The sequence below is a fragment of the Orcinus orca genome, chromosome 4 (assembly GCF_937001465.1).
Source record: "Orcinus orca chromosome 4, mOrcOrc1.1, whole genome shotgun sequence".
In the NCBI taxonomy this organism is placed as follows: Eukaryota; Metazoa; Chordata; class Mammalia; order Artiodactyla; family Delphinidae; genus Orcinus; species Orcinus orca.
The window spans coordinates 6,281,987-6,302,467 of NC_064562.1; the positions used below are offsets into that span (position 1 = coordinate 6,281,987).

Genomic DNA, 20,481 nt, shown 5'->3' on the forward strand with positions numbered 1-20,481 from the left:
TGCCTATAATTCGCTGGCCTATGTTGCAGCTGAAATCAAAGTAAAATCAACCTGGTCAAAAATCAAGCAGTCTCAAAGACAGACACATAGGAAGCAAATAGACAGAAAAAATATGTTCTCACAGAAGATACTGGGCCATCGGATTGGGTGCACAGGGAACTGTGTAACCCTGGAGGCCTTAGAATTTTCCAGTAGACAGTTATTCATCCTTCTACTCATGACTCTTCTGTTCATTCTCATAGTAGAAACTGAACCACTGGACTAATTATCCATTGTAAATTTGTAACTCTGGAGATATCAGAGCTTTCTAATAGAAACACTTTTGATTCTTTTACTTGTAATACCAAACACATCTCATAAAAGGCAATTAATGAATGTATACAGAATGGATAGATGGGTGGACGGAATGGATAGATGGGTGGACGGAATGGATAGATGGGTGGACGGAATGGATAGATGGGTGGACGGAATGGATAGGTGGGTGGACGGAATGGATAGGTGGGTGGACGGAATGGATAGGTGGGTGGACGGAATGGATAGGTGGGTGGATGGAATGGATAGGTGGGTGGATGGAATGGGTAGATGGGTGGATGGAATGGATAGGTGGGTGGATGGAATGGATAGGTGGGTGGATGGAATGGATAGGTGGGTGGATGGAATGGATAGGTGGGTGGATGGAATGGATAGATGGGTGGATGGAATGGATAGATGGGTGGATGGAATGGATAGGTGGGTGGATGGAATGGATAGGTGGGTGGATGGAATGGATAGATGGGTGGATGGAATGGATAGGTGGGTGGATGAATTCATGTGAAGCTGTTAAGAACTCTTAGAATGAGAGGCCCTGATTTTGAACTTCTTAACACTTCTTTTGGTTCTAGTCAGGAATCAACATTAGAGGGACTAACAGCTACTTCAAATTCAAACCAATATTGATGCAAAAGAAAAAAAAATCTCTGTAAATATAAGAAATGGTTACATTCCTGTGTCTGTCAGAATTTTGACAGTAAATAGCACTTCTATAGTCCAGACTCTGCTACAAACGCTTTGTATGCATAAATTGGTATAATCCTTAGTATAATTTTATGAGATATGTACAGTTATTATTCCCATTTAACAGATTATACATATCTCACAAAACTATTTTAAGTTTGCTTCCTTTGAGCTGAGAAGCCATAGATCCTAACAGTCAAAGGCTGAGATACTGGAGCCAGACTGCCTGGGCATAAATCCTGCACTGCCCCTTGATTATTGTAAGACTGAGTTCTAGTAGACTGTCCAAGATGGACAGTCTTAGAAAGAGCAGGGCATAAAATAGGTGATGGCTCAAACCAGAATAGTTTGTCATAACCATGACCATGGCAACATGGAAAAACGACATGGCAAGGCGTGTTATAGGTGTTTTTCTCTGTCATTGACCTATGCACATATTACTTGTTTTACTACTATAGTAAAACCTACTAAGCTACTATTATCCAGTAAATCTACTATTGTCTCAGCCTTTGTTAAGAATCACATGAGAAAGATATACTACTTTACTGTGATGGTAACTAGGAGCACCTTAATTGGCCTTGGACTGGGACTCTCCTTGCTCTAGACAGAATAAGCAATTGTGAGGATGTTTTTTGTGTAACTGGTCATGTGGCGATTATGAGGTATTCATGGAATCTAACTGTTGAAAACAAAAGCTATTTCAATTACGTCTTTAATTCTTTAGGCTCAAGGAGCGGAATGAGAGGACAGTTTGTAGAAATTGTGTATACTTTTTAGTTATCCAAGTAACGAAACAAGTTATCAATGGCAATCAAATGGCAATGCACGAGTTACCTGGTAAAGTCTATTACATTAAATTAAATAGTCTTCAAAACCACTTTCAAAAGGAGGAGTCATTCATACCTGAATAACTTTTTGAGACTGCACATCTACAAGAAGGACTCTGTCCAAAGTTGGCTGTGCCACATAAATGAACTTGTCCTTGACATTGACAGCTGTGGCCCACACACACCTCTGGACTTCATCGCCTTCAGCTCTGGGACAGACTTCACCCTGTAATTTAGAAAATAAAAATCAAATGAATACCTTAAATGATAACATGGATATAGCCATATTATGAGTAACATTAATGTTTCATGCTCTACTACTTTTAGTATCAAAAGTTTTTTATATATATATATGTTAAATATATATTCATATGTTACATATTTATATATTTAGATTTATGTCAAATATATAAATATATAAAGAGTTAAATCAAATAGAACAGTATATAGTGCATATTTAAATTCATTAAATTTGTATAGGAATCAATGTGAAATAACCCTTAAAATATATTTTATTAAGCCTTTGAATGCTTATTTATAGTAACATATAGCCTTTTCATTTGTCACTACCTATTCTTAGCTCAGTAACTGCAGAAGTACATAATAAGTCGAATGTTTCCTCCCACATCCCCCCAATCTCAAACTTCTTTACCAGACATTATATGCCACACTAAAGTATATTTAGAGCTTCTCAAAACCTCAAGAGCTGCCCTCAGAGCATATTCATGGGCTTATTAAAAGCTACCAAATCCACTACACAAGACTGAAGGAGTCTTCTACTTTGTGGAGAACCAGAAACTTAGAAAAATGATAATAAGGTAGTTACTCGAAATGGTTATTTTATTTTCAATTTGGTATCAAGGTCAAATTTTATAAAGTCCTTTAAGCTGCCTAAGCCCTTTTCATTCTTCTCCTTTACCCTAGAACTACCTTCTGGTTAATATTCTGTAGTTTGTGCTATATGGTCATAAAGGAGGCATAAATTATCTTCTATTTCTTCCTTCCAACATTCAGTAAGTGAATGTTGAAGGGATACGTAAGCCTTTCTGATTTGTATGGGCAGACACATGGTGATTAGAAGAAATGTCATTTAGCTTGTTATTTTTGTTTCAGGTTTTTCTTTTATTCACTGGTCTGTTGGTTTTGTGATTCTCACAATTTATTTGTAGTTAGAAAAACCACTGAGAAGAGAGATTTCTTGAACTATACATGAAATACATGTATAAAGATAAACACTTACTTATATAATGATAATGATAAACACTGATTCCAAATATGTCACTTGTTTTATGGTTTACGCCTGATCACTGATTATCATGTCTAATTCATTGATTTGTATACTCCAGTTAGTAACTCATGAGCTCAATTAGAATACTCTCTTTAATCTCCAATTCAAACCAAAACATTTATTTTTCAGGAGATATACCATCCACCATATATATTTAATAATCACAAAACAAGATCAACAAAATTTTCATGGTCAACACCACCTAAGCATTTCTTTCAATGAAAAGATAACACTGACAGCACATAAACCACATTTGCCTTTTAGTAACTAAAATGACTACCACAGTAACTCTTCTGAGGCAGCACAACCACAGTAGGTGTTTTTTCTTGCTTGCATAAAACTTGCAAAATAATGCAAAGCCCAGAACACTTTGGAATGAGAAGCTTAGTATGTAGCTTGCTGGGGTTTTTTTTCCCCCAAACTTCAGATCTAATTCCAGAGGACCTGGAGAATCCACTCATTTTTAAGATCCAGTCCAGGGCTTCCCTGGTGGCGCAGTGGTTGAGAGTCCGCCTGCCGATGCAGGGGACACGGGTTCATGCCCCGGTCCAGAAAGATCCCACATGCCGCGGAGCGGCTGGGCCCGTGAGCCATGGCCGCTGAGCCTGCGCGTCCGGAGCCTGTGCTCCGCAACGGGAGAGGCCTGCGTACCGCTAAAAAAAAAAAAAAAAAAAAAAAAAAAAAAATCCAGTCCAGAATTCCCAGGTTCACTAAAATATCAGGGACATATAACACCAGGGAATTGTAGTGTTCTCTGAACAGTACAAGTGTGACAGGCTTCCAGGACATAAGCAAAAAACCTCAAAACTAAACATCACGTGTATATTTCCGATAGTTCTGGGGAGTTTGAATGAACTGCATTTCATAGAATGCACCACAATAATACTAAGATGACCACCAGTGGTGTCCATGGCACTCGTCAGCAGGCAACACAAACCTGATGGCAGAAATCTGTCCTCAGCACATGCCCGGAACACAGTACAGGATTGTACCTTCATTCATCAATTCACTGAAACATTATTTTCTACACCATTTTTCTTCAGAAGTATTGGGTTGGTCAAAAGGTTCGTTCAGTTTTTTCCTCAAGATGCCTCTAGTAGCGCTTAGTTGTCTTCAACTTCATTCAAAACAATTTTGTTAGATTGCACTGTGACAGCTGTCATATCAGTGTGCATTTAAAAAAAATTATCAAAATTGGCGAACTTGTGTGGAGCCATTTTAATATTGAAGATGGAAGAAAAAAAGCAACATTCTTGGTATATCATGCTTTATTATTTCAAGAAAGGTAAAAACGCAACCAAAAAAAAGATTTGTGCAGTGTATGGAGAAGGTGCTGTGACTGATTGAACGTGTCAAAAGTGGTTTGTGAAGTTTCATGCTGGAGATTTCTTGCTAGACGACGCTCCACAGGTAGGTAGACAAGTTGAAGTTGATAGTGATCAAATTGAGACAACTGAGAACAATCAACGTTATACCACTTGGGAGATAGCCGACATACTCAAAATATCCAAATCAAGTGTTAAAAATCATTTGCTCCAACTTGGTTATGTGAATCGCTTTGATATTTGGTTTCCACGTAAGTTAAGCAAAAAAAACCTTGATTGTATTTCCTCATGTGATTCTCTGCTGAAACGTAATGAAAACGTTCCGTTTTTAAAACAATTTTGACTGGCAATGGAAAGTGGATACTGTACAATAATGTGGAATGGAAGAGATCTTGGGGCAAGTGAAATGAACCACCACCAACCACACCAAAGGCTGCTCTTCATCCAAAGAAGGTGATGTTGTGTACATGGTGGTATTTGAAGGAAGTCCTCTATTATGAGCTCCTTCCGAAAAACGAAACAATTAATTGCAACAAGTACTGCTCCCAGTTAGACCAATTGAAAGCAGCACTCGATGAAAAGCATCCAGAATTAGTCAGCAGAAAATGCATAATCTTCCATCAGGATAACACAAGACCTGATGTTTCTTTGATGACCAGGCAAAAACTGTTACAGGTTGGCTGGGAAGTTCTGTTTCATCTGCCGTATTCACCAGGCATTGCACCTTTGGATTTCCATTTATTTCATTTTTACAAAATTCTCTTAATGGAAAAGATTTCAGTTCCCTGGAAGACTGTAAAAGGCACCTACAACAGTTCTCTGCTCAAAAAGATAAAAAGTTCTGGGAAGATGGAATTATGAAGTTGCCTGAAAAATGGCAGAAGATAGTGGAACAAAAGGGTGAATACGTTGTTCAATAAAGTTCTTGGTGAAAATGAAAAATGTTGTCTTTTATTTTTACTTAAAAACCAAAGGCACTTTTCGGCCAACCCAATATCTTGAACATCTTTGACAAGAACCTATTTCAGGAGACTCAAACTCTACCTAAGTACTTGAGAGGCATGAAAAGGTGGGAAAAAGTGGGACCTAAGGTTGACGAAAGGATCTGAATATAGGAAAATTGTTTACAAATTCTTTGCCGTTGTGTAAAAGCTCCCAACAAAACCTGTCAAAACAACAGAAAGCGTGAGTAACCTGACACTAAACTGTCAGTCAAAAAACAGCTGAACCGGGAGAAATTTCCACCCCTTTGTTTGCTACAAAACTAGTCAACAGTAAAATAAACTGCTCTGCTGGGAATTATTTCCTATTTGTACGCTGTCCCTATAAGATGGCCCTGACCAGACTCACAATCATTTTTACAAAGCCATTAAAAGTTTCCTGACAGTCACCCTGAATTTTCTTTGCTTTGCTTCAGGCCATTATTGCTGATTATAGTCTATTAGGTCCCGTTTTACCATAGCACTCCTCTGTTTTCAGATTACATAGATTAGTATTTATTTCTGTGGATAGGAAGAGTAGGGGAATATTTTTCACATGCATTAGGCATTCAGTGATAAAAGGAAACTAAAATATATAAGAGATGCAAAAGAAGATTAAGATAATGCGTACTGATGAGGAAAATTGTCAGAAATTATATCAAAGAGTATCAATCATTTTTATAGAAATGTATACTGCCTTTGAGAGTTAAAGGATTAATAGGATTTTAGAGCTAATGAAGACGAGTCAATAATAAAAAGACAATTCTAGCTCATAATTAGAATTTATCTATTTCCCTTTGGGTTACTTCCATATTTCATTATGCAGTTCCTATTTATGTATTATCTTCTTCCAAAATTTTAAAGGGATATAAGATGTATCACTAGTGATGATGGAAATTTTGATTTAGCAATTAAAATAGTGTTGATGCTTCCTGATTTGCTAAACACAAGTTATAGTTCGAGTAGATGGATATATATACTCATCTTCTATAGGACTTGGTCATTTTCATATATTGTATTGATGACCTATTAAAAACACTTTTCCCTTAAATCTCCAATTTCCCATCTTTCTTTCCTCCCTTTCTTCATAGTCTACCTCTGTGTCTTTCATGGTGAGGATGAATGAATTTGTCACAAGCACATCTGTTTACCTTGCATCCAACTCAACAAGTTTCTGTCCTTATTCCTTCCTTGCATCCTTCTCTCTGATCACGGTTTGTCCACTATCTTTTGCCTGAAGACAGAATCTGCCTACATTTTAATTATAACTTTAGCTATGTCTCCAGGTGTGTTGGAACATGCACATGCCCCTGTAATTTAAGTAACCATTATTTGGATTCACCTGCTTTCCCTTTCAATAATCCATCTAATTTTCTTTAGACTTTGAACAAGTTTCAAGAACCTTAATTCCATGTCTTGACCTTTCACTCTAAATTGCTCATACTTCAAACTTGCTTTCCAGATCCTGTCTCTTCCAAAAGAGAGTTCTTGAAGAGTCATAAAGAGCTTTAGAATCTGTGATCATTGCTCTTCGGTTATTGCTGGGGAACATTTATTGAACACTTACTATGTGAAAGATATCATGCAAAGCTCTGTTTGGAAATAAAAACATGAATTTGTGTGAATGCCTGCTCTCAAGTTGCTTATAATTTCTGCCATATTTAGCTGTTTCAGACTCTTGATTCTTCCTGGAATGTTTTTTCATTCTTGTAAGGCGAGAAGCAGCAAACCATGACCCCAGGCCAAATTCAGCACACTGCCTATTTTGGTAAATGGCCTAGGAACTAAGAACACTTTTTGGTATTTTTTAACAGTTGAAAAAAAATCAAAAGAAGAGTACTATGTTGTGATGTGTAAACATTATCTCGTATTCAGATTTCCATAAATAAAGGTTTATTGGAACACACCTACACCCATTCATTTAAATATTGTCTATCTCAATATCAAAAAAGCAAACAACTCAATTAAAAAGTGGGCAAAGGACCTGAATAGGCATTTTGAAAACACCCAGATGGCCAACAGACACATGCAAAGATGCTCAACATCACTAATCATCAGGGAAGTGCAAATTAAAACTACAATGAGCCATCAAATTACACCTGCCAGAATGGCTATCTTCAAAAAGACAGCAAAAACAACTATTGGCTAGTATGTGGAAAAAAAGAGAACCCTCATGCGCCGCTGGTGGAATTGTAAGTTGATGCAGCCACTATGGAAAACCTTATGAAGCTTCCTCAGAAAATTAAAAATAGAACTACCATACAATCTAGGAATTCCACTTCTGGGTATTTTTCTGAAGGAAACAAAAATTATGTTAATTTGAAAAGATATACACACCCCTAGGTTCACTGCAGCACTAAGTGCAGAAATAAGTATACAACAAATCAGGTGACCTAAGATGTACACACCCAATTTGGGTACCACATTATGGGTTCACCCAAGGATAGTATACAGATGCTCCTAGATACAGAGTGAACTATTGCGAATGAATGTTGCGTTAAAGGTGGAGAGAGAGAGGGTTTGATGTTTGATAAATATGTAAACATATCATTAAATTTGAAAACTCCTAGACGTATTGTCGACCTGGTTCTCTCACTGATTGGGATCAGGTCATTAACTATTGAAAATAAATTGGTTTCAGTAGTTCTCATTGTTTAACTTTACTGCTTCTCTACCTATCAGGTACCTAAGACTGGCAGGAGAGTCCGCTTTCTTGGAAGTAATTGAGAATTGGGAGGAAAGAGAACTTTTGCAAAAAGGAAAAAATAATAAATAAACCTTACTCAAAATGTGTAACTGTATTCTTTGTTGTTCTCCAACAAATGGCCTGTTCTCCAGCTAGAGTGTTCTCATCAAAATCTTATTAAAAAATCAATGATTTTCCACAGCAACTAAAGAACGCATCACACATTTTATTAATCAAATTCTTTTCAATCTACATTTGGTAGCCATATTTCCAACACCTATATGGCTCATCCTAATTACTGTGGGTCTTACTAATTTTCTTCTTGTCTGAATTTTTGTAGCATTTATATTTGGTGCCACATAATTTGGCCTTTAATCAGGTACTATCATCCCTGCCTCAAATGTTAGCCTTTGCTATTCCTGTATTTCTACATTTTACAGACATACTGGGGAAGGTACAATATTTCCTCAGTAAATACAAATTTAAATGTCGCTTATCATAGAAAAAAAAAGGAGAGGGGATCAAAAAGTGTGTATTTCTCAAACATGTTGTTAAACGCTATTCCATGTCATCCAGAATCATTGAGAAACCGAATTCTAGAACATCTTCAAAATATAGTCTGTGGATAGCTGCCTGTTGGCATATCGTTCCTTACCAAGCTGAGAATAGTACAGAAATGGAAAATAACCATTTAGAATCTTTTCAAACAATTTTCCATTGACATAATATCCATAAGCATGATCAGCGGACCCATCTCCTTTAATAGGGTTTAGACAAGCTTGGGTGTGTCAGGCGTGCCTGGAGGGTTCTTTTCCACAAATGTTTTAAGAAGCTCTGATTTTGAGCTTTCTTTTCTTTTCTAGCTCTCTCTTTCTCTTTTAAATAGCTTTAAAATACATATATATCCAAAACTGTTGCAATCTGAGTCTACTGAGATAAATAGAAAAGTGAATGAAACACCTGACAGTGTTCACTTTAATAAATGCAATGTTCAGTTTATCATGAATCAAAGAAATGAAACAAGGGTTCTTTGTACTGAACTGGAATGTTTAGATTACGATTTCCAGGATTTTTTTTTATAATCATGTATATATATATATATATATAAGGTTGAGCTATTTGTGAATACACTAGATATAATGCATTCTTTTAATCTTGCTTTGCAATATAAAAAAACCCTAGATCTTACAATAGCATGTTAAACAATTTAATATCCATGGTTATCTCCCTTATTGGACCATTTTTTTTAAAGGCAATGAGGTTAAATCACTTTCGTCAATTTTTAGTCGAGATCACTGCTTATAACCCAAGTGAGACAACTGCTTATTTCTACAGTTAGATATATTCAATTTATCTAATTCTAGTTCCCATTTCATTTATGAAAATGTCATAAACAATCTAGTTCGTATTAGTCAAAGCATAGGTAGTCATGGCAATTTAGGGGCTGATTTGCCTTAATTTGGCCTATATAAGAAAACTGTCAGATAGTATGATTTTTGATTCTAGGATATCAATGGTACAAAGACCACAGTAAAGAAATTTTCTTCCTTTCTTTTAACATAAGGAGAATGCATTTATGTCCTCCAGTGTTATAACAAAAATGGAGCAGATAACCCTATACAATCATATACTGAGGACTGATTTCTCTTTAGCCGCAAATTATTAGAAAGATTAAAAACACAGGCTTTGAGGTCAACCAGAATTAGATGTAATCCAGTTTTACACTCATATTAGCCATGTAAATACTCCTTTTAAGCTTTGTTTATGTCACTGGTACAATATCACCAATCACATAGGATTATTATGTTTGTTAAATGAAATCATGTTTGAAAAGGTCAAATGATCAATAAATGTTACCTGTTATTTTCCTATAGAAAATTCACTATGGGATATATTTCATGAAAACTATAATAGTCTACACATTTTTCATCAAATATTTTTTTTTCAATTTCCCAGAATGTTTTAGAGGGAAGTTCACCGTGTATATTTAAGAATTTCAAAGAGTTACTTGAAATACAGAATGATGGTTACATATGTGGTCAGGAGAACTTATTTTTCCCTTTATCACTTGGCAGTTCTATGATATTGAGCTAATTATTTGTCTTTTCTCATTTCCTTATCTAGAAATTGAGAGGATTAAATTAGAACTTGTCCATGGTTTCAATAAAAGAAAAAAACAAAAACAGAAAGCAAAGCTATCTGAATTACTTCTACTCTGCTTAAACAGAAAATATATTACCAGTTTATAGAAATATTATATTAAGTCCACCCATGTTGTTGCAAATGGCATGATTTCATTCTTTTTTATGACTAATATTCCATCATAAAAAATATATAAATATACCACATCTTCTTTATCCATTCATCTGTTGATGGGCAATTGGGCTGCTTCCATATCTTAACTATTGTAAATAATGCTACAATGAGCATAGAGGTTCATGTATCTCTTCAAATTAGTGTTTTCATGTCTTTGGATAAATATCCAGAAGTGGAATTGCTGGATCATACGGTAGTTCCATTTTTAATTTTTTGAGGAGCTTCTATACCGATTTCCACAGTGGCTGTAGCAATTTACATTCCCACCAACAGTGTAGGAAGGTTCCCTTTTCTCCATATTCCCACCAGCATTTGTTATTTGTAGACATTTTAATGATGGCCATCTTGAGAGGTGTGAGGTGAATAACCAATTTAAAAGTAAATAAATTTGCAGAGTGTTAAATTTCAAATGTCTGCAAAACATGAGAGAAGAAAGAACTCTAGATCTTTCGTCAGTGCAGGACTGAATGATTTGTGTGTCGATTCTCCTGGTTCTTGTAAATGAGCCAGAATCCTGGCTGGGGGTTGGTCCAGGTGTCAGTGGGCACTGAGAATCCAGGGGCAGGGACTTAATGACTTTTGGAAAAGGCATAAACTTGAATAATGGTGAGACAAGTTAAATATCAAGACCATAGGTTTCACATTAGGTCCAAGAACAAGTAAATAGAGTCTGGCAAAATGTCCTTTGAATTGAAAGCTAACATTAAGCACTAAAGAAATTAGACAAATATGGGGAATATCAGGAAACGTAAATTATATGGACCCGCAAGGTTCAGGAAGGATCAATTCAATTAAATGGCAGTTTAGATAGTTGGAATTAAAGAATTAGTTGTGTTTAATTTCATTTCCCAACGTGTTGAAGATCTGATTTGTACAGGAGCAATGGTGCTCCTTTCTAACTTTATTTAACAAAGCACAATTGGTAAGTTGGTTAGATAGGGTGAAAATTTATTATTAAAAAATTCTTTTCTTACCAGATAACACATGAAGTTAAATGACCACACAAGAAAAAAAAAAAAAAAAAAGAATGGACTTCAGTATGTAAACCTCTCCTTAAAATGTTGAAAAGCTCATCAAAATTATGACATCACTATGAAAACTGATGGATATCATGGAAAGATAGAGGTTACTTCTTTCAAATATGTTCTGTACTCTAGTTTCCTTAAGTAACAATAGAGAATATTTGCTTAAATGGTCCTTTCCAGCTACTGATTAATAGTCAAAATTAAGAGGACTACTTTAAGAAGACTGTTTGGATTAATTTACCTTGACACTTCTTCAATTGGAGCATCAAGGTAAACTACTCCAAATAGATTCATTTAAAATGAGTCATGTACCACAATATTCATTGCAGCTCTGTTTACAATAGCCAGGACATGGACACAACCTAAGTGTCCATCAACAGATGAACGGATAAAGATGTGGCACATATATACAATGGAATATTATTCAGACATAAAAAGAAACGAAATTGAGTAATTTGTAGTGAGGTGGATGGACCTAGAGTCTGTCATACAGAGTGAAGTAAGTCAGAAAGAGAAAAACAAATACTGTATGCTAACACATATATATGGAATCTAAAAAAGAAAATGGTCATGAAGAACCTATGGGCAGGATGGGAATAAAGACGCAGACGTAGAGAATGGACTTGAGGACATGGGGAAGGGGAAGGGGAAGCTGGGACGAAGTGAGAGAGGGGCATGGACTTATATACACTACCAAATGTACAATAGATAGCTAGTGGGAAGCAGCCACATAGCACAGGGAGATCAGCTTGGTGTTTTGTGGCCACCTAGAGGGGTGGGATAGGGAGGGTGGGAGGGAGACGCAAGAGGGAAGAGATATGGGGATATATGTATATGTAGAGCTGATTCACTTTCTTATACAGCAGAAACTAACACACCATTGTAAAGCAATTCTACTCCAATAAAGATGTTAAAAAAATAATAATAAAATAAAGTGAATACTGCAAACAAATAAATAAATAAAATGTATTTTAAAAGCAAGCAATTTTGTTTTGATAGATTTCACTTCTCTATGTTCTGATCATATTACCAAAGAAAATACAGATTTTGAAATAAATAATACCTATGAGACAGATTATCAGGCAGGCAAAGAAATTACTTCTACAAGATAGGATTGAAGTAAAAACTTGAAGTTTAGTTTGGGGGGACCATAAGCCACATTAACAAACTGTCATTAAACCTTTAAAGGACTTTCATGTAGATTCTATTCCTTAATTCTTTGAAATTCTTATATTAAAATAAAGTAAATTAAATGATTTCTTATTGGTATATATCTGTAGGACACAAAGGAAACAAAGATAAACTTTTAAGGGAAAGAGTCAAACAATCTGAATGACATGGAATATCAGAAACTGTAAGTTCCCCTTTCTTTCTTTAAATGCATGAGTTTTGATAATGCACATTTTACAGATTTCTCTTTTTGGGGACATTAGTTGAGGACCAAGAGAGGTTTTATTAATTGCCTTTCTAAGAATACATTATGTAATCTCTTGCTCTGAATGGCTTATTCTGTCTTGTAACTGTTTTAAAAATGTTGACGTACAAGCATGAATTGAGGGAATTTTATGATTGTTGCATTCTCTGTATTTGTTCAATAGAGTGTAACATCACTTAGGAATTGAACTTTTTTCTATGCAACATAATCTCACAATGCAGATGGCAGTGTCATTTTGATGGAGTTCTGCATCTCCCCATATTGTCTGGCAGAGGGCGCCTTATGTGGAAGGCAGGCTTAGTCGTTTTTTCAAGATTATTATGGACTGAAAAACATTCTGAAATGTGGTAGATTTATCTTCAAAAATTATAAGGCTCCAGAGAGGATAATTATACGCATGTGTACTTTTAAACTGTATTGTAATTCACACATTAATTTGTTCCACATAGGAACGCCGACACTGAGAATCATTACACTTTTTCAGGTCAACATTCTTTAAAAATTATTTTAGCTTGCTTTACGACATTAACTAGTTAATTATTATTATTGAAAATGACCTTATATTCTCTTTCTTAAAGGTATGAAGTGAGCAGATTCTGGCCAAATAATTTATACACATAGGTATTCTGCTGTGTTTGTATCAATTAATATAAAAACCATAAAATACACCCATTTTGAAATCATATCTTGTAAACCTTTAGAAATAAATGTTACATAAAAATAATTTACTCCTGTGCCTATCTTCTTTATAGGTAAGAAGACAGACCAAATTTATATTTTCTTTGTCCTTTTTCTTTAAAACTATATCTTTATTTATTATATTGCCTGCAGAATTACATTTTCTTTTGTCTCTTTTCACTGACAAATCTGATAGGGGTTCTGCCACACTATCCAGCTCAGAAATATTCTTGAGAAATAAAGTGAAGACAATATTGAATAAGAATTCACCAAAACTGCCTCTGTGACTTAGTTCAATGTAAATCCTTTATGTATGCAGATTATATAATCTGATATGCTATTTTTCGTTTGCATCTTTCAGCTTTCTAAATAATTTCAAAAGTAAACTATCAGACGTAAGATGGTATTTTGCAAAATTATATTCACAAATAACTATGCTGAAAGTTATATATTAAAGAGTGACTTTTTAAATGAAAATGATACTAGTATGTGGATTTTTAAATATGAGAAAAAAAGGAGTTTTAATGGGCAAAAATTAGCAGCTTAAATAGTAATGGGATGAACAATAATTTTGAGGTTTAAGTTTTGTTTTCCTTGGGATTTTTATTATATAGTTGTATTTTAAATATAGATTTAAGAAATTTAGAAAACATATGACATCATTATATGATAAAGTATATGGAGAAATGCAAAACTGTCATTGTAAACATTTAGCAATATTTTCAAAAAAAATTTAGTGATTCAAACACTTAATAAAATAAAATAAAGCCATTAATTTACTGTATTGTTTTCCTTCCTGCACAGCCTCTCACATTATTCAAACTGAGATTAATGACCTATCTAAATACGAAAAAGATATTAAAGAAATGACAAGCCTTCAGTATGAAATTACAATTTTGACAACTATTGTTGAAATATAAAATGTAAGCAATGAGAAATCAAGCAAGAGATCAGTTAAATAGAAATTTTAAGAAAGAAAAGGAAAAGAAAAATAAGGACTAAGGTTTAAATAAATCACTAAAATCATCAGTCTAATCCTCAATATGATAATTACAATTAATCTTGTTACAGTAACTTTTCAACATATTTAGAGAGAAGAAAATTTGGAAATTATCATCCTTCAGAGAGGAACATCACTAGAAAATACCTAATATTGATAATTCAAGAAATACCATTCCTGAGCGTATTACTTAAAGTGATTAAATGTAATTGGTTGCATGAAGTCAGACTGGGGATAGTAAGGTACAGAGTAAGAAACTACTACTTCTGTATTATTTTATTTTTACCATATGCCAATCTATTACCTTGAATAAGTCAACAGGTACTTTTTTTGTGAATAAAACTCAATCTTAGACCAGAAACTGTAGTTTAAGAGCCACAGAAACTAGATTTATGTGATTTTTGTAAGTCGCAAGTAAAATGGTGTTATGTTTAAAGATATTTGTATGAATAATTTTTATGTTAAACTCTTCAATTTTACCCTTAAGAAGTTTCTATTGAAATTCCAAATTACTGTAAGTACATTTCTTTCTCAAGTACAGAAAATGTGCTCCTAGGTGTGTGTAGTGAATCCTTATATTTCACATAAAAAATGTGATGGCAAGAGACAGTTTGAGACACATACATAATTCTGGTCACATTTACCAAATAACTTGGCTGGCTCTTATTAATAATCTCTTAAAAACCTAATATGCTTTCTTAGATAAGATTACTTGATCCAATTAATATGCTATACAACTCCATTAAGATGCTGTTGCATGATTTACACGCTCCCCGCGGCTCTCCCCCTAATGTCAGCCTTGCCTACTTCAAGCGTAACAGAAGCGCAATGTGAGAATTTCAGAAGAGTGTGATTTTTAATGAAAGATTACAAGGCCCCTTTAAATCCAGGGCTTCAAAGACCAATTTCATAAATTTATTTCTTTTAAAATCAACAGCATAATCTTCTAAGGAATAGTTAGAGGTAGTTTGCATTACTCTCTTTAGGCAGCTCTTTGCAGGATATCATTGTAAGTGCAAAGGAAGCTCTTTGCAGGATATCATTGTAATGAAAGCTTAAATTTTTATCATTCTAGAACTCTTTGTAAGTTAAGCCATGTTTGAATAGAGACCCACTGAGAAAAGAATAAGTGGGGAAAAATTTCGATTACCTTTCTGAAATATACAGTGGTACTGAATTCAAAAGGTTGCTTGATGGCTTCATGGAGACACGAATTGCCTGCATCATATAAAGCGGCTGGTGTTTTAACAATTATTTTTCTGGACAGAGTTTGGAGAAGTAGTAACTGGATTAGACACAGAAGGAGATGCTGAAAAGGGGGTTTGGAAGTATTACCAAGGAAATGGATAAATGCCCTGAAGGCTGCACTGCTTGAGAAGAGGGGAACGCCAGCAGAGAGAGAAGTGTGGACACAGCAGAGAGAGCTGTTTCCCCATTTCTAATCTCAGTTTCAATTTCTTGATACCTGAGTATTCTGAACACTATGGACACAACCTGTTCCTATGTAAAACCTCCATTCTAACAGAGCACCAATCATATTCATTTATAAAGTCTAGGTAATTTTCTTATGTGGAAATTCCAAGCCTAGAAAATAGACATTTTAGAGGTGATTCACATCAGACTTTCTGCAGAAACTATGATCCTCTGGAATTAGTATCATTTAAGTTGCATTAAAGCCAGTAACAGAATCTTTGCATCCTAAAATATAAGACCCGTGCATGTGGGACTTCCCTGGTGCTCCCGTGGTTAAGACTCTGTGCTCTCACTGCCACGGGCCCAAGCTTGATCCTTGGCTGGGGCACTAAAATCCCACAAGCCACGCAACATTGCCCCCCAACCAAGATACACACACACACACCTATATACTTAAGACCCACGCATGATAAGATTTGTGTGATTTTTCTTTCAAGCTCTTCTAGTCCCCATGAAAGAATAAATAATACGATGGTATGTATGGAGAACAGCAGCTGGATCTTAATAAGCGAACACAGAAGGAAGTGAAGTAAAAAAGCATTGAAGATTAAGAGTTGTGGATAAGGTTGACAAAATACTTGAAAACCAGAAGAGTGAAACAGTTGGTAATCTTGCAAAAGCCTAATAATTGAAACATTTTTCCAAACCCACTTCAGTTTGAGTTCTGAAGTTATAAGTCTGGGACAGAATCCTATTTGCTTGAAGTACACACTTACTGTAGTTGACAAGATGAAATCATGTATACAACTAGGATAAATATAGCAAGAATCCTGTCTAGTTAGGCTGCATCACAAAAAAAGGAAAAAAAGATAGTTGAAAGTATAAATAAAAGCATGTTCTATGAATCTTCAACCAACTCACTACCAAAAGCTGAAACCTGATGTAATCTGACATTGCACCAAAATTGAATTTTTATTTAGAGCAAGCAAACAGCAACTTCTGAGAGATTTGATCAAACATTCTGTATTCTAAATATTTCAGTTTTTATCTAAACTTTACTAGCCAATGGGTTGTATTGGGAATTGCAATTCTCTTAATATCAACAGTGACTTTGAAACATATTATTTTTATGTTTAATCCTTTTTTGTGGGGAAAAAATGATTCGAAAAGACTCATTTCCACTACTCACTATCAAGTGATTTATCTTCTAAAATCCAGAAGAACTAGCTTTCTTTTTTCTATAATAGAACTCCAAACTATCTTAGAGTGGGCATTTGAACAGTATATTTTGATCGTGTGATCTTGAATTAATAGACCCATGAGGCTATGTTTACCCTGAAACAATTCAGTGATCAATTATTCTATGAAACATTTTTCACAAGAAGAATACTGTTTTGTGGGAATTGTAAAGTAAGGAGAGGTGAGGAGGGAATTAGATGTATACATCTTTAAACTCAGGCAATGCATAAAAGAATGACTAGCCTAAGGCTCTAAGCAATGGAGTTTTCCTTAAATTCATTTCACAAATGTTACTCGACTACCTGCCATGTGTAAGTACATTGGGAATAAAAATGCTAATCAAAGTCTTGACTAATAGAGGTATAGTAAGATGTGGTGGGTTGTTTCCTATGTCAGCTTGGCTATGACTAGGCTATGTCGCTCAGTTGTTGGTCAAGAACTAGTCTGATAAGAGAATGGATAAACAAGAAGGTCCTACTGTAAAGCACAGGGAACTATATTCAGAGTCCTGTGATAAACCATAATGGAAAAGAATATGAAAAAGAAAATATATATATATATGTATAACTGAATCACTTTGCTGTACATCAGAAATTAATACAACATTGTAAGTCAACTATACTTGAATAAAATAATAAAAAAAGAACTAGTCTGGATGTCATTGTGAAAGTATTGTGGAGGTGATTAACATTTAAAATTAGTTGGCTTTATAGAGACACAGATGTAGAGAACAAACGTATGGATACTTAGCGGGGAAGGGGGGTAGTGGGATGAACTGGGAAATTATGACTGATATAGATACACTATTATGTATAAAATAGATAACCAATGAGAACCTACTGTATAGCACAGGGAACTCTACTTAATGCACTGTGGTGATCTAAATGGTAAGGAAATCTCGAGGAGATATATGTATACGTACAACAGATTCACTTTGCTGTACAGCAGAAACTAACACAGCCTTGTAAAGAAACTATACGTCAATAAAAATTAATTAAAAAGTAAATTAAATTGGTTAGCTTTAAGTAAGACAGATCACCCCCCGTAATGTGAGTGGGACTCATGCAATCAGTTGCAGGCCTTCAGATTCAAAAGTGAGGTTTCCCACGGAAGAAGGAATCCCACCTTAAGGCTTCCACACGGAAATCTGTTTGAGTTTCCAGTCTGCCTATAGATGTCAGACTCAAGACCCCAGTGTTGACTTGTATCAGCACTCTGCTGGCCTAATCTGTGGATTTTGGATTCCAGACTGAACATCAACTCGTATCTGAATTTCCTACTGCCTGGCCTGCCCTACAGATTTCACACACGTGCGTGCCACTCCACCCACCAGTTCCGGAGCCAATTCCTTAAAATAAGGAGATGGAGGCAGACAGTGATGGAGAGATATAGACCCAGATCCAGATCTGGACATGGATATAGATACTAATCCTATTGGTTCTGTTTCTCTGGAGAAAAATGTTCTCTTGACATAATACTCAACAATTTTCTCATGAAATTATTTTATAATTAGAAATGAAATCTAGTAGAATGTGGCACCAAATAGCTTACACACTCTGAAATGCACATCTTCTTGTGTTTAAACAGAAATAAAATAGCTTCATATAAGAAACACATTTAATTCAACATTTATTCTCAAAGCATACTGCCGTCAATTTTTCTTTTTCTACTGCTGTATACTTGTGTATCATGAAAGTGTCTGGGTATACATATTCCAATTATTTAAGCTTATCTCACATTAAGGAATAACAAAATAACAAAGCAATACAAAATAAAAGTTTATCTACTCTAGCCTTTATTTCATATATATGGGCTATAATAACTGCATGAGAAATATGTCTCTCTTTTTTGGTATAAACAAATGCCTGTATTCAGGATGTAGTTTTAGCCAATTATCCATTCTCTGTATTATTCTTAGTGCTTTAACAAATATATTGGTCAGCTAAAATGTATTTGTATTTTAATTTCAACATCCAACCAGTAGAAATGTCATAAATTTAAACACACACAATTTGATAGTTTCTCTCGTCTTAAAAATACAAATCTAACTTTTCTTATACTTTTTGCTTAGTTTTCCATTAGCATATAGAAAGTCTTGTAAATTTTTGTTTTATATAAGAATGCTAACTTTCTATCCTTATATTTCTTTCTATTTTGCAGTATGAATTTCTAGCATAATCCCATGTGTAAGACGACTGTAAGATTTCCACGGGCGGTGATTTGAAAAATCTGATGCAGTCAATTAGTTCTTAATAACTAATAATCCCTGCCTTGTCATTGCTGTGGATAAGGGTTCTCAGGTTGAAGGAAATGAGTTAAGGCTGTCATCACCGATGTTTGGTTTCTATCTCCTCTTCAATTTTAATTTTTTATAGAAAAGTATACATAATTTATATATGTATGTATATAATTTCTCACTATATATATATGCATGTGTATATATGTGTGTATGTATATATATATATATATATATACACATAGAGAGAGAGAGAGAGAGAGAGAGAGAGAGAGAGAGAGAGGGAGAGAGAGAGAGAGAGAGATCTACTTGTTTTAGGAGGCAGTCTAAGTAATCAAAGGTTTTAAAAAGAGACATTCAGGTAAGTAAACTTCACATCCCTATATTCCAGACATGTCACAAAACTATCACATCAATTTTTCCTTGCTTTTTCAGCTTTAGATTCCAAATAGTTAGCTACAACACTGCCAATCCCGTAGGAATCAGAAACACTCTTTTGTTAAATGATTTTGCTTTGATTTAAATAACTATTTTGATGCCACATTTGCAGTATCTGTGTGTTAGCCCAAATTTCTCATCCATAATGTTTTTATAAAAATATACACATGCCATAAAATTGAATGACTTGCTTTATCAGAAGCAAATATTTATATTTTTATATGTGTTTCTTTACATACACACACACCTTATTCAAAATGGATTTAGTCAGTATTGATCTCTGATTATAAAACAAAACAAAACTGCACGTACAATTTAAAGTGTTTTCATACTTGTTAAACTTATAGTTTAACAAAAATGGTAATGATTCTATTCAGTAATTTAGCCTTTAAGTGAAATATTTTTAAATTAAAAATAGTTTCTTTTGTTTTAAACACTCATAAACATATTGAGTTAAATCATTTCCTTTATTTAAAATAGGAGGTCATTAGATTGCTTTGTCCTACAGAGTGTCTGAGAGATGCTGGCCTATCTTATCTCATTCTCATATGTTTTTCCTTCTTCTCATTCTAGGACATGGCTTTAATTTGTAAATTGTTGTC

The 20,481-nt window shown here is 34.6% G+C and overlaps 1 protein-coding gene across 4 annotated transcripts in view; it reads right to left on the minus strand.

Moving 5' to 3' along the window:
• Positions 1-20,481, minus strand: part of FSTL5 (follistatin like 5) — a 680,376-nt gene that overhangs the window by 64,563 nt on the left and 595,332 nt on the right. For all 4 annotated transcript variants that reach the window (XM_004266153.3, XM_004266154.3, XM_012531687.3 and 1 more), the window contains one exon: positions 1,897-2,046. In XM_004266153.3, the coding sequence (XP_004266201.1) occupies positions 1,897-2,046 (150 nt within the window). The remainder of the gene's footprint in view (positions 1-1,896; positions 2,047-20,481) is intronic.